Source organism: Cryptomeria japonica, chromosome 7 (genome assembly GCF_030272615.1).
Source record: "Cryptomeria japonica chromosome 7, Sugi_1.0, whole genome shotgun sequence".
NCBI lineage: Eukaryota > Viridiplantae > Streptophyta > Pinopsida > Cupressales > Cupressaceae > Cryptomeria > Cryptomeria japonica.
The window spans coordinates 9,552,461-9,580,010 of record NC_081411.1 but is presented as its reverse complement, the minus strand read 5'-3'; the positions used below and the strand labels follow the sequence as shown (position 1 = coordinate 9,580,010).

At 37.8% G+C, this 27,550-nt stretch overlaps 1 protein-coding gene across 3 annotated transcripts in view; it reads right to left on the bottom strand.

The window, feature by feature from the left end:
* Positions 1–8,798: 8,798 nt before the first annotated feature.
* Positions 8,799–27,550, bottom strand: part of LOC131030826 (U-box domain-containing protein 43) — a 51,708-nt gene continuing 32,956 nt past the window's right edge. For all 3 annotated transcript variants that reach the window (XM_057961742.2, XM_057961741.2, XM_057961743.2), the window contains exon 5: positions 8,799–10,608. In XM_057961742.2, coding sequence (XP_057817725.2) covers positions 9,131–10,608 — 1,478 coding nt within the window. In that variant the 3' untranslated portion in view covers positions 8,799–9,130. The remainder of the gene's footprint in view (positions 10,609–27,550) is intronic.

The window sequence follows — 27,550 nt, the reverse complement described above, 5'->3', positions numbered from 1 at the left end:
CTACACACAAGGCCTTTGTATTTGTATGTTTTGGCCAAGGAGTAGATCAAGTAGGAACTCATGTAAAATGTTCCATTCTTTTCCAAGTTTCTCAACTGATCATCTAAATTGTCACTCGTGATCTTGGCCCAATTGATCATCTTTACACCAACAATAACCCAATGGATAAAATAGTGCATCCATGGTTGAAAGGGTGCACCTTGTTGGTTGCCCATAACTTTGTTTAATAAGACAATGAGGTCTCCATAGTCCTCTTTGAAATAAGGTTTGAGAAGGGTCTTAGGCATCTTTGAAACACTTTTTCTAGGCTTCTCCAACCATAAGTGGTTGATGTTAGCCTCATACTCCTCGGTGTTGTCCTCATATAATTTGGTTCCTTCATCCCTGGTTATATAGACTGTGTTGTGGTATTCAGGGATGAGGAAGGCTTCTCGAATTGCTACTTCACCAATGTTCGCAAGCACTCTACCATTAGAAGCAACTATCTCTCTATTCTCAAGGTTTTAATGTCTAAAACATTCTATAATCAATTCGGTACACTGAACTGTTGTAAGGAAACCAATGACCTACACTATCCCATTTTTCACCATCCTTCATGCAATTGGAGTGGGTAACTGTGTATTCATGTCGTGCATCCTCTTCTTGAACTCATGAAGATTGATGTGCCCAAGGTTGGTGTCTCCAGCCTGCTTCCATTTGGATTTCATCTTGGATTGGGGAGGGGAATCCTTATCAACTTGGAACTTCATTTGAACTTTGTGTGATGGTCCAACTTCTACGGTCTTCCAAATCTACAAAAATTGAACAAAATTAAATTGGAATCTATGTCTTAAGTGGGAATTTGGAGTTTTAATATCTTTTAAACACTTAGCATTTAAAAGGGGTTTCAATGCTTAGATATTCTTGAAAATCTCAGAAAAAACCTTGAATATGACCAAACTTGGGAACTTGCATGTTTGATTTTAATCAAAAATCAGAACTGAGAATTAAAACTAGGTCCACGAAATTCGATTAAGTGTGCATTAAAACTGGTTTATGGGGCAAAAAATAAGAAAGAATAGAAGGAGGATGCAATATATTAGTTATTTCTTTCAAAAAAATTTGAAAAATTAAGTTAAGAAACTTGATAATCAACCTTGAAACCAAATTTCCCCTTCAAAATAATAAGAAAGAAGGGAGAAATGCTACTTGTGATGAAAAATCAAAGGTTGCACTTCAAAATGTTGTGAAATTTTCTTGAAAACAGCCAAAATCATTCTCCCAACTGTGTATAAACCTTTAAAATCTTGTTGGAAAGCCTCAAACCTGCACAAACTTCTTCAAAACCTTCTCAACCTGCTCTCTTAAGTTTGAATTTCTTATGAAAGAATGAGAGAATGAAATCCTATTTGTAATCAAACCTCATGGAGTTCGAACTTCTTAATTAGAAACATAGAAATCTTCTTTGATTTGTTTCCAATTACTCTTTACTCTTTCGGTTTGCAAAAGGAAGTTTCTAATTTGAGTTTCAGTTGAGTTGGAATATTCTTAGCAAGTTTGAATGGTGAATTTCAGTCCAAAAGAAAGTTTCTATTTTGGATTTTCAATTGATAAATTGAACTCAATATTCATTCTTTCAATTTAAAAAACTTTCTAAAATTACACTTAGTTCGGACATAGACAAAATGTCTTGTTGATCACCATGAGAATATTCCTTAATTCCCAATTTAGCAAGTTTCTACATTTAGGCGGACTTGGTGAACTTCATTGCTAGTGATCTAGGAGGACTTTTCTTGAGTGTTGTTTCCATTTTCAACTTGTATGGTGGACTTGGTTGATTCTCTTCCCAATGAGGGCGGACTTCATAGGCTGCATGTCCCTTAGGTAAGTTGACTTCATTGAAGTTATGCACCTTAACTTGTGATGTTGGGCGGACTTGGTTAGACTTGTGCACCATTCTTGCTATTACTTCACACCTTAAGATGGACTCCCTTAACATGCCTTCCATTTTGTTGACTAGTCCTAGGCAGACTTCATAAGCTTTGTGCACTTAGACTCGAAGGAGGGCGGACTTGGACATGTCTTTGCACTGATTTCTTGGCAGAGTTGCTCATATCCTTGCACTTTACAAGGCGGGCTTGAGGGGAGTTATGCACCTTTCACTAGCAGGGCGGACTTCATCAAACTCATGCACCTTCTCCTTGGAGGGGTTCATCAAACTTGAGCACCATGAGGGCAGACTCAGTTCATTTTGTGCATTGATTCCAAGCGGACTTTATGACAATTGGGCACCAAGGTGAGCGGACTTGGAGAGATCTCCTCCCCTTGCAAACATCATGAGGGCAGACTTCATGATATCCTTGACCTTGTCAATACCTTTGTTGGGCGAACTTGGAGAGACTCCATCCTCATGAGAACCAAATCTTCATAACTAATGCATTTTAACTCGGATCTTCTTGAAAATTGAAAATCACACATCTCTTAACCCCTAAATTCCCTTGGATCCCAAAAATTTAGGAACTTAGCTTTTTTAGACAAAATTTAAATTTTGGAGGAAATTCTTGATCATTTTCGATGTAACTCAGAGCCAACAGTGCAAACCCTAGGTCCCCTTTCCAAAAATAGAAAAAGCATCCCTAAAAAATAGGGAAAACTTTCTAAAAATAGTCATTTCGTGGATTATGCTTAAAGTGTCAAAAATGAAACTTCCTAAAATATAGGAAAAAGAGAAAAAGAAAAACTTTTCAAAAATAGAGAGTTGTCCAAATTCACTCGAATCAATTACAATCTTCATCCTTCGGGCTTTCTAGGCACATTGGCGATGTCTAGACTCTGTTCTAACCATGGCTTGCACAAACTGACTCATGACTTCCAAAGCTCAGACCATTCAAAATTGAGAAAGTTGGTGCCAGAAAGGTTGCGAGGCTCTAACAAAAACCCTAGAAAGCAAGAAACAAGGAGGGTCCCCATTCTCAATGGAGTGATGTGTGGATAGGTCATAACATTTGGCGACTCCATGTGGGGAATGTTCCTAAACATTCCTAAGATAAAACCCATTTCAAACCTAGAATATTAAATTAATTCTAGCTAACTTACCCACTGGCTAAGAATGGTACTCAAAAAGGAAGAGGAATCCTAAATTGTATCAAGATCTTTCATCCTTCAATTACAAGTGTGTGCAAATGTGTTCATTTCTCTCTCAAAAGAACATAATGACTTTCGGTTCCATCATGGCAAGTTAAGTGATTTTAAGTGTTTTGTTCTAACTTCAAAAGCATCATTGGATAGAGCCTCGCTATCAGCGAACGTCCATAGCCCCAGTGAGGTTATCTCTATAATCTCACGGAGATTGCTCTACTTCTGATGATTTATGTTTTTGTTATTGAAGGGTAAACCTATAGAGATTTCTGCACACCCAAAGCCAAGTGTCTTGATTTTTCATTCTTTTCTTCTATTTCTTTTTATTATTCTTTTCTTTTCACATATTTCCACACTTTGGCTTGCAAGCAATGAAGCTCACAATGGGCTTGAGCATTTGAGTGGCACTGAAGTAAGACTTTTGATGATTTTCTTTATGTTTTTTCCATGACTTCACCTAGGAAATCAAAATGACTCGGAGAATTTGTTAATTGAGTATGATATAATGATTGAAAGATTCAGTGTCAAGACACAATAGATGATTCCCTTTCTAGTCAAGTACTAACCTTAACATTAAGATACTTCAGAAATAATTAATCTAAGATTTAGAAGTTCTCCACAAATATTTACCAAAGGAATACCCCAAACATAACTTAGTAGGATCAATCCCGAGTGTGCGTGTAAGCAACATTACCTTTTTGCTAATGGGAATCCTCTTTATTCAAAACTAACCCAAAGAAAATGAAAGCAAAGACAACTAAGCTAACGAAAGCAAACTAATCTAAGAAAACAAGAACAACTAAACTAACAAAGATAAACGAAAAATGAAAGAAACTACTCTAACTATGTACAAAACAAGTTCCACCATGGAACTTAAGGCTTGAAATAATGCTTCAAAAATTGCTCGTTAACAGGCAAAGGAATATCATCTCCTATCAAAGTTTTTAACTTGAATGCATTTTCTCCCAGTATTTCTGCAATTTGATATGATCCTTTCTACAGACAATCGAACTTATCATGATCTCCTCTCCGTTCATGAGCTTTGTCCCAATAAAGGACCAAATCAAAGATTCTGAATGCCTTTACAGTAATGTGTATGTCAAACCATCGTTTGACTGCCACTTGATACTTTGCCAAATTTTCTAGGGCTTAGTCTCTTTGTTCTTCAAGTAATAATAGTTGTGAGAGACGAATTTAAACTCTCTTTAGGTCCAAGTATTCTTGCATGAACTTAAGCGTTGGGATCCTCACTTGAATTGGAAAAACTGGGTCATGTCCATAGACCAAATCGTACAGAGAAGTACCCAAGGACCTCTTGGCTCTTGTTTTGTCTATCCATGAAGCAAACCTAATCTGAGTATGTCAATCTTTTGGATTCTTCTCTAGCAATTTCTTGATTGCGCTGAGTAAATTCTTGTTGGTTGATTCTGCCAGTCCATTATCTTGAGGGTAATAATTTGAGGAAAATTTCAAGGTAATTCCATAATCAAACACCCAGTTTGAAAATCTCAAAGAGGTGAAAGCAGAGCCATTATCACAAACTAGAGCATTAGGACATCCAAATCTCATGATAATGTGTTCTTCTAGGAATTTAGTTGTTGCATCCATTGTACAATTCTTCAAAGCTTGAGCCTCAAACCATCTAGTGCAATAATCAGTTGCAGTCAAAATATATGTGTTGTGTTGATGATGATGGGTTTATTGCACCAATAAAATCAAGTCCCCACATAGAAAATGCTCTCAAGATCTAGAAAGCGGATGCCTGACTTCCTCTGTGACATGTTCCGAACTTGGAGTGGAAATGCTCCATAATTTTTTTGGCTTTATCATTTCCCACACATCTTAAGTAGACTCCATGATTTTTCCTGTAAATTATCGAACCTTGAAGCATATAATGTTTCCACTTGAGTCTGAAAGATCATTTCTGTGTTGAGTTCCTGGTAGCAGGATATCTGTGATTTAAAAGATGCAACATTATATCATGGTACCATTCTTCAAGTGGTGTATTGATCAACACGTGTCTATTGAACTAATCCAAGTCCTTCAATAGCCATAGTTTGTGTTAATTCTTGTCTGCAGACTAGCTTCATTGGTTGTAGCTCAATATTATATTCTTGGATAGAGGCAACCCACTTTCCTCTTCTTTCTCCTATTTCATTTTGCATTAGGAGTGTTTTGATAGTAGCATCAGGAACGATGGCGAAAATTTTGCTTCTTAAAATATAGTGCATGAACTTTTTAATGGCCTTTACCAAGGCATGGGCCTATTTTTCAATACTAGGGTATCTCGATTCTGCATCCTTGAGAGGTGAGCTCATGAAAGCTATAGGATCATCATCTTTCTCCTCTATTTGTTGCGTGAGTATGCAGCACAAGAATGCTCTAATGCAAAGGAATATAAGTAAAATGGTTATGTAATCTGGACTGACCAGGACAAGAGAATTGGTTATAGCTTGCTTGATTTCTTCGAATGCTCTCCTTGTCGGTGGTGTCTGCTCTATCTTTACATTTTTTTTCAACATTTCATTTAAAGGTTCCAAAAATAGAAAGTTGTCTGCATTCACTCAAATCAGTTGCATTCTTCGTCCTTCTGGCTTTCTAGGCACATTGACGATCTCTAGACTTTGTTCTAACCATGGCTTGCACAAACCAACTTATGACTTCTAAAACTCAAACCATTCAAAACTGAGAAAGTTGGTGCCAAGGAGGTTGTGAGGCTCTATTGGTGCCAAGGAGGTTGTGAGGCTCTAACAAAAACCCTGGAAAGCAAGAAACAAGGAGGGTCCCCATTCTCAATGGGGTGATGTGTGAAAAGGTCACAACACCTCCAAAGGTCACCCAAGTTGAGGATGTGTAAATGAACAAGAAAATGCCGACATGATGTTTTGTACAAATGAACCATCAAATGCTACTTAGGTTGTGTAAACAAATTCAAGATTTGCACCTTGTGCAAATGATCCTACACATGTCACTACCCTAAGTTTGAATTAGGCAAGGTGTAATTGTGCAAATGAACACATGAATACTAGCTTGACTTGGTGAAATAGGGCAATCATATTTGATTGAATGAATGAGCTCATACAAACAAAACCCTAAAAAGTGATTCATCTTGATGAAGTAAAGCAACTAGAATTTGATCAATTAAATCATCGCATGCAAATGAGGCTTGAAAAGTCAATTTGATTAGTTGCAATAAGGCAACCAAAGTTTGATCAATCAAATCATCATATGCAAATCAAACCACAAAGGTGGGTTTGTCTCGATAAGGTAAGACAATCAAAATTTGAGAAACACTCCATCATGATAATGTATCAAGTTTGCAAGTGCAAATTGAGGTGGCATCCTAGTCATCATTCCACCAATCAAGGGGCTCCATATCAACATGTCTAGACGCAATGTATCTAACACATTCGAAGGAGGCACAAACTTTAAGATACCTAACCTCATGTTCTATTGGTTCATATTCAATATTGAACCTAAAGGTAATTTTCTTATCGGCTAGAGGGAGTTGTTGTAACAAACCCTAATTAGGGTTCCCATCTTATAATCTTGGCCATTGCTTGTGAATCAATCTGAGCTATTCATTGTAAAGAGCTATCTACAAAAGGCTCAAATCTCTCATTTGTAAAGGTTAACAATGGTAGAGAAATAGACATTAGTTAACATAAGAGTAGTAGAGTAAGAAGAATAGGGTCGAATTATAGTAGAAGCTAGAGTAGAAGGCAAAGATTGTTGTCAAGACTTTGTTGTAAAGAGCATGTGATTTCATTGAAGCTATGGTGAATTGATGTGTTAATTCAACAAGCTCCATGGTCTCTACTTCTCAATTTGCTTTCATGTTGATTAGATGAATGAAAGAAATGGTGAATGATTGATGATGAATTTCGTTTATCCATACCACTAGTGATTTGCCGATTGTAAGTTTGCCTTGTGTAGTCAACTGGAATCCTTAAATAAGTTCAACTTCAATTGCTATTCACACTTTGATATGCATTGCCTTAATGGTATCCTTGTTGATAATGATTTGAACATCATGTACTTACCTTAGAAGATCGCACTAAGCTTTGTGGAGTTGTTGCTTTGCATGTCAAAGCAAGGCTTAGTCGAGTTTCACCAAAGATTGTTCATTGTTCCTACATTCTTAGGATTAGATTAGAATCCCTAAACCTTATGTCTTTTGTCCTTTCATTTTCCAAGCAAGTAGTTAGAATCTAAGTTCTAGCAACATCCAAACATTCAACATTCAACATTCAACTATTCAACATAATTCCCCTTGGATTACCAACAATCACATCAACCAATTGAGCTATCTACAAATCAAGACCTAACTATAGAAACCTTGGAGTCATCTTAGTTCATCATATAATTTAGCATCCGAGGAGATTTTGATCAAAGAGGATAGAATACTTTTGGTATTTTATTTTGTGTTTGAGGTATCTAAAAAACACATCAACACAGTTCTGACAAGATGGCAGATTACACTTAGATGAATACAAATTTGAGACTGGAGGTACAATATAACCCCCACTATATATATATATATGATGGAAAATAACATATAATATATTATAAATTTATGAATCCTCTTTCCAAACTGATGATAACACATAAGATTTGATCAAAGCACAATAGTTTGAAAAGATGAACAAGTTAAGAAATGAAAATATTATTCAGTGGTGGTTAAAGTCAAGTAAAATATATTGATGATCATAGGAAAAAATCCAATCAGCTGCTAAGGAGCGTTGGGGGAGGATTCTGTTGGAGTTGAGTTGATTTGTATGTGTTTTTGGTCCTAGGCAATATGTTCCTAGTTCTGCCTTAGTTACTTAAATGTTCGTGTCCTTTTCATACGGTGCTGTATCACACTGGATTTTTTATGCATTTTTTAAGTTTTGTAGCGCACAGTTCTGACGGGGTGGCAGATCATTGTTTATATGAATACATATTGAAGGCAGAAGGCCCAAAAGTAACCCAACTTAATTATCTTAAAAGTGTATATATGATGGAAAATAACATATAGTATATCATAAATTTATGAACCCTATTTCCAAACTGATGAAAAAACATAAAATTTAATCAACACAAAATAGTTTGCAGAGTAGAAAAAGTTAGAAAGTGAAAATGTTATTCAGTGGTGGTTTAGGTCAAGTAAATAGTATTGATAACTATAGGGAAAAATCTAATCAGCTACCAAGGAGCGTTGGGGGATTGTGTTGGAGTTGAGTTGTTTTATGTGTCTATGGTCCTAGGTAATATGTTTATAGTTAATGTTCCTAGATCTGCTTTGGTTGCTTAGATGTTCTGTGTCTTTTTCTTACAGTGCTGTTTCACTCTCTCTTTTTGATGCATTTTGTAAGCTTGGTACTACACAGTTCTGACAGGGGGACAGATTACTGTTTATATGAATACATATTCAAGGCGGGAGTCCCAATAAAATCCCCATTTAATTATCTTAAAAATATACATATGATAGAAAATAACATATCATATATTATAAATTTATAAACCCTCTTTCCAAACTGATTAAAAAACATAAGATTCGATCAACACAAAATAGTTTGGAAAAAATAAAAAGTTAGTGTTTGGATTTTTTCCAATAGCCATCAATACTATTTACTTGATTTTAACCACCATTGAAAAAACATTTTCACTTATACAATAAAGCTTGTGAAACTTCAAAGTATCCTAAAATGAAATCTTTTAAAAGATGTATGAGATATTACTACAATAATTTGAATGCAAAATAAATCATGTTTATAGAATTACTTAGCAGTAGTGAGTGGCCAAAAGTTAAAACAGGCGGCAAAACCTTAAGTATCATAAGCCAAACTGTTCTCTCAAACAGGTATTGAGGAACGGTACCCCTGATTGGGTAGTAACAATACAACATTATTATAAACAAGTTTGTCAGTTTCCCACCTTTCATTAAGCGCCTGCACAATAGTAGCAACAATGCCTACCAACCATGTGCAAACTGGGAATCCAATAAAATGCAGCAAAAGCGATGGAAATATTAAAAATAAGTTGATGTTTCTTGTATGACCTCTAATTGCGCTAAAACTTTAGCTGCCTTTCTCCTAAGAGTTCCATTCCCATGAGTTTGAGTTGTAAGATCCACAAGAGGAATTCTTGCTTTGGATCCATATGCTTCTACAATTTCTTTAACCTGAAACACCTTCTCCAAAATTTTCACTGCTTCTTCCTTGGACTCCGGTGTTCCCTGAGAAAGAATTTCAAGGATATGATCAATAGCCTTAGCTTCATGTAGAACACTAGCTCCCTTGTTCAGGATGTCATCATCGCTCACCAATGTTGCCAGGGCATATATCGTAGCCCCAGCAGCCTTGCCCTCCCTTTCTTGTAATAGGTTCACCAATCCAGGTAAAGCATCAGCCTTTACAAGACAAAATGTTGTCTTCACATCACAAGGGCCTAAGTGCACCCTACATACTGGAGGTGGGACAGGTTTGAAGCACCAACATCCATTCACTGTCGGTGCTACACTGAGACGAGCAGTACTCAAAGAAAGATTTCCAATAGCAAAAGCTGCTCTGGATTTTGCCAGAATTGTTCCAGAATAAAGTAAATTTACAAGTAATGGGAAAGCTCCCGAGTGGACAACCATATGCTGAGTTTCCAAACTTGATGGGTCAGTAAATCTAAGGAGTACTCCAACTGCATTTTCCTTCGCATTAGGAGATCCATTATTCAACACTTGGATAATTGCTGGAAGTGCTTCAGCCTTTATTAAAGCATCAGTTACTTTACCATCAGAAGCAGGGAGGGTTGACAGTATACCTGCAGCAGCTGCTTGTATATCACCTCGAGAATCATCTTCAAGAAAAGTCACAAAAAGCTCAAACTTATTTCCATTCAACAGGAAATGTGAAATCTCTTGAGAACCCCCCTCTGAAAGACTACAGAGCAATTTAATAACAGACTCCCTTATTTTTTGATCAGAACCTTCTATTAGAGGTAAAAGAACAGAAATCCCATTAGCTGATCTGGCAACACTTCTAACATTTTCACCATCTGGCCCAGATAACATTCCAAGAAGAGCATTTAAGACATGCCTGCGTATAGAAAAAAAAGTAGAAGGATTTTGCTGCAGTGCTAACAAGTTTTGGATGATAGGTTCTAGTACAAGGGGCTCAGCATTCTCATCCACAAGAAACTGAACACCATCATCACACATTATTCTCTCTAAAATTATGGCCGATGTCTCCCTAATATTAGAAGGGAACTTTGAAGTAACCAAATGATCCAATATAAGAGGAACTGCACCTGCATTGGCAATATGCTTTTTGTTCTCATGATTTGTAGATAGATTCTTTAAAGCTCCCAAAGCTGCTGCTTTTGATTCAAGATTGCTTGAGATCATTTTGACAAGGGGCGGTATTGCTCCTTCATCTCCCAAGAGTTTTATATTTTGATCAGTCAATTCCATTTTTGAAAGGGCTATTGCCATCTTCAGCTTTGAGCCTTCTGAACCTGGAGTATCAGACGTACAAAATATTTCAAGTTATTCCAGAATTTAATTATATGACACCAATGCAGAGAACATCAGAAATAAAATGTTGGCCAAGTAATCTTCAGTAAATGTTTACAATCAGTTCTGTAACTGCAGGTACATTAAAATTTGGAGAGCAGGATACTGAAACAACAAAATGAATGTGTGTGTAATGTGTGTCTAAAAGGACTATCGGAGAATATTGGAACCATAGATGCAAAAGTGAAAAAGCTGCATCAGCTTCTACAAAACATGGAAGCTCCATCAAGAACAGAGCAGGAACAATTGGGTAATTTTATTCTGAAGAATTGATAGATATTTGGTGTTATTTGAAGCTATGCAATCCTTTCCACCATTACGATCATAAATAATTATCATTACTTGAAACAAAAACTTCAAATTACAATGTGGTACTATAATTTTTCATTGTTGAAGGTCATTAAAGCTCAGGAGCAGAACGATCATAAATGATTATCATTACTTGAAACAAAACTTCTTCAAGTTACAAGATGATACTATAATTTTTCATCATTGAAGGTCGTTAAAGCTTAGGAGAAGACAAATCGATGCTCCAGTCAAAGTTAAGGGACATTCTGTCTGTAGACAATATGATAAAATTTCTTATGTTACACATCATTCGAGTGTTAAGATTAAATACCATGAAATGTATGTATGCTAAAACTGTGGCTTTCATGCAAATAAATTAAACTTACTTTTCTGCCGATACAACTTTCTTCAAACAGCATTAATATCAATTAAGAAATTCGAAATAGTGAAGGTGGCTGTGCAAGGTTACAGAGAAATGAAGATTAAAGACCCAGACAAATCAAAAATTTCAAGCCTGTTAACTATGCTTAAGAGCTTAACATAACAACGAAGATTTCCATTTCATGTGTGTTTAACATGACTATGGAACATATGAATACAAATGAGAAAATTTTGACTCTAATCAGCAGTTAAGAAGAAACCTCAAGAGTTGAATTCCAGAGACCTATGTTCACAAAGAACAACCCACTCCACCCTCTCCCCCTCTTCCCCCCCTGCTCCCCACCTTGTACTGGTATGGTCCAGTCTAGGTATGAGACTGATCCTGGTTCAGCCCCGGGTTACCACTCGGGAACCCAGGATGCTTGGGGAAACCCATGGCACCTAAACCCCAATAACAATCTAAAAAAACATTTCTTTACAACAAAAGCTAATCTAAAAGCATCTACTTGCCCTGAAGTGAGGGCATAACACTTTCTTCAACTCATTTAACAAACACAAAAGACCAAAACTACATTTTTTTCCTAACCCGCCATTGTTGGGTTTTGAAGGTTGTTCATTTTTTTCAAAGATGAGGGCTACACAAGAGTTAAACCTACACCAAGAAGGGAGAAATAACTGCACAAAGAATATTTAACCATCAAATGTGAGTGAATCTTTCTTTTTTACAAGTTTTAAATGCTATTTTTTAAGACTTTTCAAGTTTTCATTTTTTAAGTTTTGAATGTCTTTCTGAACTTTTTATGCATCATAAAGAGTTATGATGCCAAATTTTAAAAACAAAAAAATTTAAGTTGTAGTGTTGTTAATTTGTAATGTTTTTTGTTTTAGGAACATACAGAATGGATGGTAGTTCCACTTCAGTTGCCACAAATGACATATGAAATTGATTGAACAACTTCCAAGGTTATCATTGGCATTGTAACCAATGTGGAAATGGATATAAGAGCTCATACTCTCAAGAGAAAATTCACATATGTGCTATTCCTTGCAAGGGAATAAGAGTTTGTTCTGGGCCAAATAACAAAAAAGTTGCCAAAGCATCAAATAATGGCTAAATATAAAGATCAAGAGGATGTCGGCATGGTAAAATAGATCAAAGGAAAGAGCACATCCTCTTGCCAAGAAAAGCTTATACAAACCTCCTAGTGGCTTATCATCACAACCAATTCGCCCACATCCTTTTGTGCCATCGCCACCATCTTCCGAAGAAGAGAATGTTTCACTTAAAAGAGGTCCATGGGGAAAGGCCTTCAAGAATGAATTGAGAGAAGTTGCAAATTGCTCATTGCATATATGGCAATTGGCTTTCTTTTAACCTTGTTAAATCATCACATTCGTGAGATACAATGAAGGTCATTACCAACGCACCTTCTGATTATGTTAGTCCTTGACTCGAAGATGCATGGCCCAAAACAAGTGTATCTATCATTTCTAATGGATCAAAATAATGCAAAAATAGACCATTGATCAATGTCAATGCAATGTCCCCTAAAGAGGTGATGTTTTTGAAGGCAATGGAATGTGAGGGCCAACTTAGGGGTGCAACTTTCATTGTCAATATCCTTATAGAATGCATTGAAATGATGGGCCTTGAAAATGTTGTTCAAGTCATAACAAGCAACACTAAAAATTGTAGCGTATAGCTAGTTCCATAGTGGGGGGTACATATGGTCACATTTTTTGGACACCATGTACAATCCACTCACTCAATTTGATGTTGAAAAGATTGGCACGGGAATTGAGTGGGTCAAACAAATCTACATAAAGGCCGAGGAGATTCAAATGTGTTAATGTTAGAACCAGAAAGGTAAGACACAAAAATCTGAAACTTAAAAAAATCTCACAAGAACAAGATACACAGAATTTTATCCTGGGAAAACCCTCCACCTGAGGGTGAAAAACCCAGCCACACCAAAATCAAACTCTTATTGAAGGCACAAATCTGATACAAAGTTTCGCAAGCTTAATCACTTGACAATTAATAGAATAAGTCGATAATGTCTTAGACAGCTGATAGCTGCTACAATAAGGCTTGAGCATAGGCTTTTTATATATGTCGATCCCTTAAACTTCACGCATCCCCCAAGATACAATCTGCAACAACTGTGTGATGACAAAGCAAGCTCGAATATGAATATAGTGAAGGTAGACGAAGAGCCAACACTTCACACGCCCAATATCCAAAGCAATTACATTGAATTACGTTTCATAAACCGCCACCGACAAGAGCAGCAAATACATTGACACCATTGCACTTCTTATCAGATGTAATACAATAAGACACTTCCACCAAGTGTGAAATTCCCATGAAGCCAAAGGCAATATGCGATGGTCGGTGACAAGTAACAAGAAACTGGAAACACTTCCAGCTAAGAAGGAACTCATAAATGCAGAGATCAATATCTTCGAACAGAGATGAAGTGATAAAAGTAAGGCACGATATCAACAAAATGGTTATACAACCATCGCAAGAAAAATAAAATCTCTTGCAGCGTACGCAAACATTAACACTCCCTCTTAGCAAAGGAGATATTATTTTTTGATTTGCAAGTCATGGAGTCTCTCACCATGACAAACACAATGGCTACACCCATGTGTAAAAAGCAACATTTTATCACGGATTCTCTCAACGTGATAGCATCATGAATTCACTCAACATGATGTTCACCATGGCTACTCCCATGAGTGAAATAAACACAAGCTCTCATCACGGAGTCACTCAACGTGATGTTGTCATGGAGTCTCTCAACATGACATCCACCATGGCTACTCCCAGAGGGTGGAACAACGGCTTTCACCTCAAACTTCTCTAGCAGAGAAGAATGCATTAACAAGGGCTTGCACCTCAAATTTCTCCATCACAAAGAAAAATGCATTACAAGGGCTTTCACCTCAAATTTCTCCATCACAAAGAAAAATGCATTATAAGGGCTTTCACCTCAAATTTCTCCATCACAGAGAAAAATGCATTACAAGGGCGTTCACCTCAAATTTATCCATCACAAAGAAAATGCATTAACAAAATCTTCATGATGATGTGGCTCCCTTTAATCTTCATGATGATGTGGCTCCCTTTGAACTTGATATCAACCTTCTGACCTCCTTGTCAAAGGTTGCCTCTAATGAAATTACAGGCTCCTTCTGAAGATGGATGTCAGGCTCCCTCTGAAGCTGAAATGTTAGGCTCCCTCTGAAGCTGAAAAGACCACAATCCTAGGACCTAGAACATGTGTAGCCTCCACCTCTTTATTGTCGGTCCTTCTGACCTCCTTGTCAAAGGTTGCCTCTAATGAAATTACAGGCTCCTTCTGAAGATGGATGTCAGGCTCCCTCTGAAGCTGAAATGTTAGGCTCCCTCTGAAGCTGAAAAGACCACAATCCTAGGACCTAGAAAATGTGTAGCCTCCACCTCTTTATTGTCAGTTCCCATTGAGTTAGTCCTGTAGCTAAGTCTTATCTTCTCATAAGACTCCTCCAGCACTGTTCTTTATATCAGGAATCTTTTGGTATGCATTAAGGTCTGCTCAAATACACCACATACTTTGTGTTCTCTCCTTTGAACAAGACAAAGATTGCAGATTATAGCAATGACAACAGTGTGATAAATGATCACAACAAATACAAGCTGATAGGATGCAAATGCCAGATAAGAACAACGACACAGAGAAGTCGTGATCTTGTCCTTCCAAAACAATAAAGTGGACCTCACACGATGCAATACCCTTAGATCAGTCACATTACAGAGATCCCGACGTGTTTTGCAAGGCCGCTCAAGAAATCCGAAATAGGAAGAAATGAAGTCACAGCTTAGAGAATGGCGTTGTCTTCAGAAAACATAGATCAAATAACACCAAACAATAAACAAGCAACCCTCCCAGAATCCTGAGGCCTCCTGTGAGGGAGACGGCCTCGGACTTGCTCTGCTACCATGTTAATGTTAGAAACAGAAAGGTAAGACACAGAAATCTGAAACTTGGAAAAATCTCACAAGAACAAGATACACAGAATTTTATCCTGGGAAAACCCTCCACCTGAGGGTGAAAAACCCAGCTACACCAAAATCAAACTTTTGTTGAAGGCACAAATCTGATACAAAGCTTCACAAGCTTAATCACTTGACAATTAACAGAATAAATCGATAATGTCTCAGACAGCTGATAGCTGCTACAATACGGCTTGAGCATAGGCTTTTTATATATGTTGATCCCTTAAACTTCACGCATCCCCCAAAATACAATCCGCAACAATTGTGTGAAGACAAAGCAAGCTCAAATATGAATATAGTGAAGGTAGACAAAGAGTCAACACTTCACGCACCCAATTTCCAAAGCGACAGTTACATTGAATTACGTTTCATAAACCGCCATCGACAGGAGCAGCAAATACGTTGACACCATTGCACTTCTTATCGGATGTAATACGATAAGACGCTTCTACCAAGTGCGAAATTCCCATGAAGCCAAAGGCAATATGCGATGGTCGGTGACAGGTAACAAGAAACCGGAAACACTTCCAGCTAAGAAGGAACTCATAAATGCAGAGATCAATATCTTCGAACAGAGACGAACTGATAAAGTAAGGCACGATATCAACAAAATGGTTATACAACCATCATAGGAAAAATAAAATCTCTTGCAGCATACGCAAACATTAACAAACTGCTTGTGACTAATCATCATATATCACAAGGCATCTTCAGGATCTCCAAGTTGGAGTTGTTGAAGGCAATTTAAATTTTATTTTTTAATATTAATTTTTAATTGTGATATTTTAATTTAATTTGTCATCTACCTTTTAATATTTTAATTTGTATATTTTTACACCATGTTAGCTTGTTGAAACACAATGCATTACAAGCAATCATCTTAAGACCACTTGTGAAGGTGCACGATGCATTGAGTGCAATCATCATTAACAGTCTTTGACGTGTATGGAGGGAATCAAATATCAAGAGCCCAAAAAGTCAAAGTAGATGATGCGTGTAGTTCAGCAAATAATTAAATAAAATAAAAATGTAATTTAGTCACCAACAATTGGTGGTTACTTGGCAACTGTCGACAATTGGCTTTCTCAACCAATGTCAACCTAGCTATATATTTCGTGTTCTTGAAGTCGAGGACTACACATGAAGTTCTTGTATACATTACATATCCAAAGAATGAAAATAAACACATCTTTCTGGAATATGATTGCAAGTAATTAGAATTATTCTATTTTGTTACTCTATTATTTTCGTTTACTCTATAAATTATCCAAGTAGGGTACCTGTTGATGTGTTTTTTATGCACAAAACATTTCAGAATAAATTACCAAGGTAATTTACCCTCTCTTGAACAAAATCACCTCAGATGCTAAGAATGAGATCAACTAATGTGATTCCAAGGTTTCTACATGTCAGGTCTTGACGAGTGGGTAAGTTTAGTGGTTGATGTGAATTGTTGTGTTTCACTTTGGGGACTTACGCAAATGTTTGGGTTATCATGAATGGTGCGGAATAGGTGTGCTGAAACCTTAAGATTTATCAATAAGGCTCTGGATTTACTTCTTACTTAAAAAAGGGGGAAAAAGAGTAGGGTTCAAGAAATCTATTCTAAGCCTAGGAATGTAGGAAATGATGAATGGATCTAGTGGAATCAAACCAGGCAAGGTCTCACAATCAAGTATTGACACAAGCTTAGTGCAATCATCTAAGGTATACTTAATGATTTTCAGACTATTACCATCAAACGTAGACACCATCCAAGTTGATGCTTGTCAACGGACGCATAATAGTTGAAGTTATGCTTACTCAAACTCCAATTGACCACACAAGGCGCACTTACCAGCGGAAAGAGGCTAGTGGTATGGATTAAGGATTCCACACAAATATACTCAACAAATCTTCCATTCAATCTAACATACATGAAAATAAATTCTAATCTAAATTGGAGGAATTGAGAACCATGAATGCAAATACAACATTTGAAGAGCAAAATCACCAACAATTGAACAATGATTAGGATTCAAATAGCTGTAGCATATACCAACAATTCTACAAAAACTCTCCCTTACAAATGAAAGACAAAGGGGCATATATAGAGTCTCTTACAAAATGGATGGCCCAGATTGATCTAAGATCAACGGCCAAGATCATGCCAACAAAACCCTAGAATTGCCCTAATTAGGGATATATCAAAAATGGCGCCACCAACATATGGCCCAATAGCAAGATACCTAGTCATCATATAGGGAATCTTCTAGAAGATTCCTTCCTGCATCTCTCTCTCTCTCCTAGCATACTCCAAGAATCTAGCCAATACTGAATCTAACTCCTCCATGGAAATGCTAGGCAAGGTATCCTGCTATAAATCAATCACATCCAATGAATCCGAGCAAGCATTCAAAGTGTTCTCTCATTCAGGCATGAGCTTCTGCGAATTATGAACATGAATCAACAAAGAGACCAAGTCATCTATCTGACTCTTCTTCAAAGAGTCCAACTGGCAAAAATACATAAATTTTATCTTGTCTTTTAATTCAGCTAAGTGTAAGCCACTAGCATCACTAACATCAACACCCAATAATTCCTCAATCGAGGCAAGGATTTTCATCTGAATGTCCTGAATCAATCCTTCCATCTCCATACAACTCGATTGGGCGTTCTCATAAGCTGATTTCTTCAAAGCTAGTGCACAATACCAGCCATGGAAATTATATATGTCTCCACTATGCACAATGTTCTCACTGACCAAGGTGGAATTAGGAACCTTCTTCAATGCCAGCAGGCGTGGAATAGTCTTCTCTTGGATAGGCCAGAATTCTTCCCAAACTCCCTCCAAATACTGAATTCTGAATACAAGCGTTGTCGTCTTATCATATGCTTGGACAAACTGAGTAAGGAAATCATCTGCCTGCTTCCTTGTGCTTTCAATCCACTTTTCCACCTCTGAGTGTGTACCTCTCGCTACCTCGCAGTGTGAATGTATTCCATGGTCAACTGCAATAGGGGAAATAAGGGTGGGATCTCCACGCCTAGTCCCTGCAATATACTCTCTGAGTCTAATATTTTCTTCTTTGTACCTTTCATTCTCCGCAATCGCTGTGTCTAACTTTGCATTGATTGCTTGGAGGTTGTCACCAATCTCCTGGAATTCTTGCCCTGCGGATGGACGACCAAGGGCGACTGAAGTGATCTGGAAATCCATGGGAGTCGCAGTGTCCGCTGTCACGCCGGCTCTAGGAACAGCAATCTGCGCAATCCGCATTCCTGTCTCATCTCTAGCTATGTGCGACAAAATCTCCACTCTCTTGGGCTCCTTCTTCTTAGCACTCCTAGCTAGGTAGTCATCAATATCATCAATAGGTTGTACCTCTATCATTTGTTTACTTTTTTCCATACTCTTCTTCAACCATTCAGGAATAGCAGTCATCTCCATACCATCATCGAGACATATTTCTCGATCAAGGTCCTTCAGTGCCGAGATAACTTCATCATTATCATCAGGATTATTCCTAGTCCAATCATATACATCTTTTCCCAAACTAACTTCCAAAAGGACAGTAGGGGATCCCAGCTAGTCATCATTCTCATCAAGAGGTGCAGATGTTGTTGTGGCATGAAATTCCTGAGTATTCTCTGGTAGTATCACTGTGTTGGAACACTGCTGAGTCTCCTTATTCTGTTCTGTTACTTCAATCACTTCGATTGATGAGACACTGGGAGGGGGTGAAGGAATGATAAGTGGAGGAATGATAGTCTTCTGTTTCTTCTTCACATCCTCAATCTTCTTCCCTCTAGCCTTGACTTCTCCAGGCATGTTCTTCCTTCTCTTGGGAGCTTGACTCTCTTCGTCTGCATGAATCCTGACATCACTGACAGTCCTCTGATCATCCTTGGAAGTAGACTCTTCCGGCTTCATCCTTTCATAAGTGAAGGGAACACCCATGTCAACTAATCTGTTCATCTGCATATCTACCCATGTGCGGGAGAAATTCAAAACCTCTCTCATCAATACATTCAGGTTATTCTCTTCTGACTCTGACCAATTTGGCAATAGGATTGCCGCCTTCATCTCATTCTCATAATGTGGGTGTGTATGATCTCTATCATCTAATACCTGATCAAGGATAAGGAAAAGTCCACACTTCCTCATGAAATCCACTGACATTCTGGACCACATTCTTCTCTTCACTGCTTGCTCGTCCATTAAGTTAGCCCAATAATCCTCTATGTCAACCTTATGAGTGAACTTCTCTCCTCTGATCCTTCCGACCTTCTTGTCTGGATCGAATCTTTCTCTTTTCTTGCAGGTAGCAAATCTGTAGAATGCAATCTCCTCACCTGCAGTGCTGGCAGCTATGGCGGATTGCCAGACCTCCAACGTCTTCCCAACTGAAATAGGGAATGTCATTCCTGTCCTGTGCTTCTCTCTCTGGATAACATCAAACTCTAGAAGTTGTCTCACCACTTCTAACAATATCATTCTGTCAGTAGGATACCTAGGAAGTCTGTAGGGTTCAGATTGAAACCCATGAACCCTGAGGTATGTGAAAGTGGGAAACTGTATGTACCACGATCCATATTTTTCTATTAACTCTGTTGCCTCCTTGGACAATCTTCTGTGGATTCCGCCCTGCAGCATCCGTGTGATGTACATAGTGAATGCATCATTCACTCTCTTGTAGTCTTCAATTTTGTGCATACTCAACTGGGGGTAGCATTCATAACTCTTAAATTGTCCTTGCCCATTCCCGACTTCGCCTTTGCATATTAATCCTCTGTATGAAACAAATCGTGCAAGCAGGTACACTAGGTAAGAAGTCATGGCGAATGACTTGGACCGCTCTACATTCCTCAACTGAAAATCCAAATTGTAACTTATGATGTTGGACCAATTCACTAGTGTTCCTCTAAGACAATCTTGGATGAAGTAGAACATCCATCCATGAAATATTGCTCCTTGTGGCATTCCCATCACTCTATTGAGTAGGAATATCAAATCACTATATTCCTCCTTAAAATCTACGCACATAAGTGTCTTGGGAGCCTTGGAATGATGATTCCTAGGTTCAATCATCCACTCTTTATTAATTAAACTCTTGCATACACCCATCTTCTTCGTGTATCTGTTTGCATAATCTTCCTTGGTTACATCCTTCATGTCTGTTCCGCGTGGAATTCCGAATACCTCAGCAAGGTAGGCAATGACAACACCCTTGGGACTCTTGATCATTCTTGTGAGTGGATCGTAACATCGTGCACACTCCAGGATCAACTCACTGCACTGTATGGATTGTGGAAACCCAGCGGCATGGAAAATGCCACTCTTCATAATATTCGCATATGCTAGAGAAGGAACCTGATCTCTGGATCCAAACATCTGACGCTGCATCTAGTCGAAGTCCAGGAAATGCATGTTGGTATTAGTGATTTCCTTCCATCTGGATGAAATCTTAAACTCTGGATAAAATCCAATCTCCAACGTCTTCGGCAGCTCTTTCCTTTCCTTGTATCCTGATTTTGACATCGCACCTGTACGAAGCTAGAAGTTAGTCCTAGGATAAAAATAAATACTTGTAATAAAATTCCTGACTTTCTAGAGATTTAGCTAGTCTAGAGCATGGAGTCAGGAAAATAATCCATACACTTGGTAAATTTTAACAATTACGTTCAATGTGTGACAACACTAAGGCATGGAAGCCTTCCGTAAAATTCATTTATACCTCCTTATGCTTAGAAAATATGCAAGCAAAGAATGCAAAGGAGTATACCGGATAAGTGGTGACTTAGGAAAGGTGTGAAAGGTTGTGTTTTCACATAATGAATGTCTGAAGACACCTTCCGCAGTCAACAATGGAGGTCAAAATTTTGAAGACAACCTGAAAATTCAGACTTTCAAAACATGTTGTAATCTTCAAAATGTGCATAAAATCAATAAAAATCAGTTTTATTGATGAAAACAATCATTTTCTGGAATGTAAGTATGGCTGGTAAAATTTAGTTTTCTGAGGACAAGTCTGAAAATCAAACACTTCAGACTTACCAGCACCTTGCAAAGTGGTTTAAATCCCTGAAAATGATGAAAAATTGCTAAGGAAACAACCCCAAGCAAATTCGCCAAAATTGGTTACGTGGCTGGAAATGAAAATTTCTGAGGACAACTGCCTAACAATGGAGTTTCGGACCTGCAACAGCGATAAAATGGTCTAAAAAAATGCACAGAAAACTCCATAAAACACCTCCAAATGCTAAATGTTTAAGTTGGAATTGGCTGGGCAATAAAAACTTAAGTCTGAAAATTAATGGCAGCCATTAATGGAGGTCAAAATCTGAAACAAATCAACAGGCTGGAAATGATGACAGCCAACAAACATGCATGAAAAATCCACCAAAATGTGGCCTCCAAGCAAAATCGAAATTTTCCCAAGTCTAGCGCTAAAATGGAAATCTGAAAATTGATGCCAATGGTAGCTTAGATCTGCAGCAATGAAGGTTGGCAACAATCTGGAAAAATCGCCCAAGTTGGGATTGAAAACCCCAAACACAAAAATTTGCCTTGCTTAGCAAAAAATCGAAATTTTCAAAATTTTGAAAATTGTTGTTAATTGCAGCAATCTGCAGTAATGAAGGTCTGAACAGCAGCAAAAATGGTGGAGGAAAAATCGCCCTAAGTCTTCAATCAAGATTTTGCCAACTTTTACCAAAAAATGCTAAATTTGGAAAAATCACCAAACTTAGCAAAAATCGAAAATCTGAAACTGGTCTTTAATGGCAGCCAAGGAGGAATAAATCAGCAAGCTGGAAAAAATGGAGGAAAATAAATCCTCAATCCCATGCTTCACAAAATGCCTTGCTAAAAAATTCGCCCAACTTGGAGAAAATCGCTCTCATGGAGACACCTGGCAGAAATAATAATAAAATAATGCTGAAGTTCCTCTCATATACTTGCTTTCATCCTTCACTTTCACCACACAAGCAATGTGGGATAAAAAAACACTTGTATAAATACTTGCCTGGTGAAACCCTAACTTGCTTCTAGAAGGTTCAAACATTTAATAATATTATTGCAAGTTATTAAATTTGCTTTTAAATTTTAAATAATCATTTAATAATTATTTAAAAGCAATCAAAATGAGGCTTTTTATTAAAATATTCCAATTTAAATCCAAAATAAAGCCTCCAGGGGAAAATCGCTATAGGTTGGGATTAAAAAAATCCCTTCAAAAATCACTTAAGTGTCAAAATTTGCCCCATAGGGGAAATTCGACCCATGCTTGGATAAAAATCCATGCTCAAATTCATCAAAATGCACATAAAAACCATCCCAAGGGAAATTCGATATGAGTTTGGATAAAAATCCAGACAAAAATGCACTCATTCTGCAAAAATCACCCCCCAAGGGAAATTCGATGGGTGTCTGGACAAAAATCCACACTCAAAAATCACTTAACTTGAAAAAATACCTCCCTAGTGGAAAATCGACCTTAGTCTGGACAAAAATCCGGACAAAAAAACTCTTCATAATGTTCCCAGTGGAAAATCAATCCCTGTCTGGATAAAAATCCGGACAAAAACCCTTACAAAAATGCTCAGGGAAAATCAATCCTTGTCTGGATAAAAATCCAGACAAAAATCCTCACTTAGTTGTCACAAAATTCCTGGTGGAAAATCGACCCAGGCATGGAATTATCCTTGCACTCCAGTCCGCACTCCCAGGAGAAATTTGATGGGTGTCTGGATAAATCCTGACACTTAGCCAAATTTTAGCAATTCCAGGGGAAAATCGCTCCAGGTGTGGATAAACAGTGGGGGAAATTAGTGGCCAATATGGATTCCAGGGGAAACCCATGTGTAGTATGGATTTTGAGTGGGGGAATGGGTTGGGTAGTCTGGAATGTGAGGGGAAAATCACCTCTAGCATGGATTTTGACCCTTTAACCCTTGGAATATGGATTTCCCTTAGGATTTTATCATTTTAACCACTCGAAATCACTCAGCGTCTTTAAATTTAACTGAACTTAAACTAATTTTCCAAAAATATGAGTGAAACGCTAGGAAAATATTGGAATAAAGTGCAAAACCAATTTAAATATTACCTTAGGAGCGAGAAAACAACTCCAAAAGGTCTGTGAATATCTTAGCACTTTAAAATCATTGATGCACGTGTTTAAAAACACGTTAACGTTCAAATGTCTACACTTAGCAAAACTTAGGATCATTAAAAATATCATCTTTTGCAACTTGATCCTAACATTTCAAAAACCCTAGACGGCACTAGGCATGATCAAAACTCCGAGACTTGGGCACGAAAAACGCAAAATTGTCCACTAAGCAGCCAAAACTCTAACCTAACAATGCAGGAAGCTAGAAAAGAGGGGGTCCCCGTTAGCAATGGGGCGATGTGTGAAAAGGTCACAACAGTACCGGAGTAAACATTTGGCACCATTGTTGATTCGAACTCTAGCAAAATATAACTCACAGATGGGAAGCATGAGGACATAATGGGATAGCATGTTGATGAACTAGTACAAGCCAATGAGGAACGAGAAGATCAACTTACACAAGACCTAGTAAAGTTGTGGAACATTATGTTAAAAGAACACATTCAAAGGGAAGCTCTTAGGAGAGAGGTCCCTCAGGATGCCATCTAGGATAATCTCACTGTCAACGAAGAAGCTGATCATCCGTTGCATAGACTACCAAGGCTTATTGCACACCACTTTATCATTCTTCAAGGCCTTCAAGCAAAAAGGGTTAGTCAACGTACAATGTCTATCGTTATGTTCGATAATATCAGTTATTTGACAATGTATTGATTGTTCATATTGAGTTGTTTGTCATCCTCGGGTAGTTATAAGCATCGGTTGGTTGACAGTTGTGTTCTTCTTGGTAACCATCAAGTCCTTTAAATACATTGTGTATCATCAAGGAAGGTAGTATGATGTAGTAGGATCACTATAATCCTTGGTCAACCATCTTTCGTCTTCTTCTCTATAATAATTTCATATACAAATAAAGATATATTTTATTCATGTATCTGATATGCATTGCCATCTTCATTATTACTTCATGTATTTAATTTATTAGATATAGCAATAAACATTTTGCGTCATTGCCTTAAAAGAAATTGGGTCAAATTTGAGTGATTCATGCACTTAGATCCCAATAAAGGCAAGAACAGGCCACAAGGTGGTCAAGACCAAGCAATCCAAAGATCTTTATAGATTGTAGAACAAAGAGAAAGAAGAAGATTATGAGAAACATTCAAGGAAAATCTAGTCGAAGCCCTTCCCCAAAACAAAGAAAAGTCAAAGGGTCAGTAGGAGTGGTAGTCAAGAGGAAAGGAAACAATCCAGCAAAGAAGGCACACCTCATACGAGGAGTGAGTGGAAGGAGATTGCTAGACACTTACCACTCCCAAACAAAACATATCCCAACCTTGCTTACCAGGCAAACAACCCGCTTGTACAGTCAACATTGGACAAGGAATACAAAGAAGGGAATCCTAAACTCACAGACATATTCCACCAAATTGAGAAACTATCGATCTCAAGGGAACTGAGAATTGGGGGATCCAAACTGCAGACCCCAGAACGAAGGGGGCACAAGAAGGAATCAGTGGTATCTGTCTTTCCAGTATCTAGGGGATTAGTGGATTGTTCTGTATGTGTTTCAATCCCAATCTCAACATTTCCAACTATATCCTCAATAAGTGTTTCAACTGCAATGTTCTCTGTCGATGGCTCAGTTGCCACATCATTCTTCTCAGCGGTTTCCTTATCAACCACAATGTTTACTTCATGTGTGTCAATATTCATTGTAAATAATACCTCTAAATCAAGATTGGTGTCTTCATGCGTTGTCTCCATACTCTCAACATTATCTGTTACCGGTCGTGTATCAACAATTTCAATCGGTGGAGTATCAGGAGGTGGGGGCAAGTTATCTGTTACTTTTATACTCGGAGGACCACCTACCTTGCCTTTACCTTTATCCTTTTCCTTTTGATTGACTCTGAAAGTCTTTGGTCGTTTAAGTTCTTCTTGCTTTTGCTTTTCCACAAAGAAAATATCCCATTTGTCTATTGTTTCTTCAATGATCTCATTCACTCTGTCAGCCATTAAAGCTACACGCTGGTGACCAGTGGAAAATACTGTCTGGTTTGCCTCACTTATCAGTTCATCAATTTCTTCTGCTGATTTTACTGGGTGAACTGCAAGTAATTTTTCTACCTTTATCTTCTTGTCCAGTTCCACAATTGCTAACCTTTTTGCATCTAATCTTCTATACAAGTCACTTGGCAAGTCATCTACAACTTCTATCAAGAATTTCTTGTAAATGTCTAAGTGTAAAATAACACTGTTTTCTATACTTTCCTTTTCCTCATTTGTAAAAGTACCATACAGCTTGCTAACATTTGACAAGTTTCCATCTTCAGTTATTTCATTAAAGAGATTGTCAAGTGGGGGGATAACTTGTTTTTCTTTCTTCTTCCTCGGTGTTATTTTCTTTGTTGGAGGCCTTACAGCCTGCTGTTTTCTTCTTGTTCTCTTGGGTGTAGGAGCGGGTACCGGTGAAGGTTTCCTTTTTCTTTCTACTCTCTGAAACTCTGTCGGTATTTCACTGTCAGAGGAGGTACCAACCGGTGAAAGATGTGTTTCCAATTGTAATCCTTCCAAGTCACTTTCCTTGATACCAGTCATATTCAGTATGTTTTCCTTAATCTCTTTTGCCTATCTTGTTGCTTTTCCAATTGTTTGTTATGTTTTCTTTATTCGTTTCTGTGATTGAACTTTGCTTTCAATTACTTCTTCTATTGGTTCTCTAGGGGCTTCAAGGAGGGCTTTAGCATATGTTTCTATTATGTTCTCATCTGCCTCATAACCCATTTCAGTTACCCAAATTGTTCTAGGAACCACTACCTCCATCCAGATTTCATCATTTTTTATAACAAAGCATATTTCCTTTTGGTATTTGTCAACTATGGATTGAGAGAGTCTTTCCCTAATCTTCATTCTAGCCTTTAGTACCTGAAAGTATTCAATTATGTTCTTCTCCCTATCATCTCCCATGTTGTTAAAGATATCCAAGAGTTATTTTCCTACCGGTATGTCAAAACCAAATTCTTTTCTACCTATACCGGGAACTTCTTTAGTGATGTATAGCAATAGACATACAAGTTACCAAATCTGAAAGTACCTTTCTTTTCTCCTTTGATTTTCTTCAGATTATCAATCAATTCATCTTTTAACCATTCACATATGTCAATCTTTGCATTACTGTTTACCATGTCATAAGCACTTTTGATACATAAACTAGAAACAGAGTTTAATCTGTTGGCATGTGTAGTCTTGTATCCTAGAATCATGCTAATGAATCTTACATTAATATCCTTTACATCATTTACTCTCAAGGATCTGCTATCATGGGTTGCACTGGTTAGGGTCATCACAGTGTCGTTAGAGACCTCCTTTCCTTTTTCTGGTCTGCTACCGGTGGAAGGTAAGCTAGTTACTGCCTGTTGTGACGTTTTCACACATCGCCCCATTGCAAATGGGGACCCATGTTTTTTGCTTTTTAGGGTTTGTTTTCTAGGTCTTTTAGGGTTTTGTCAGTTGGCTTTTGCATTTTGAGTGCTGTCGGGGAGATCAATAGGATAGCAAGTCCGGCTTGAGTGATGTCCTGATCCTGAAATTTGGCTAAGTTTGGAATGTCCTGATCCTGAAATTTGGCTAAGTCTGAAAGTCCTGATCCTGAAATTTGACTAAGTCTGGAAACTGAAAAACCTCCAAAAACTAGATTTTGCTATATAACTCCTGGAGGTCTGAAACCACTCTCAAACATCCTGAGAGTATTAAAATTATCCTGATAGAGAGTTCAAAAAGTCAAATTTCGCTCCTGTCCTTCACTGAGGATCCAGAGTGAATTTCGCTCCTGTCCCTCTCCAAGGGACCAAGGCGAAGCGCTCCTGTCCCTCACAAAGGGTCCAGGGCGAAAAGGCTTATTTGAGTCATTCCTGACCTTCTTTGGTCAAATTGAAACATCAAAGACACAATGAAGGACGAAATGAGCATGATAGAGCATCCAGACTTGACAATGAAATGATGAAGTTTTTTGCCTAGAAGGTCAAATTCGCTCCTGTCCCTCACTGAAGGACCAGAGCGCTTTTCTTTATA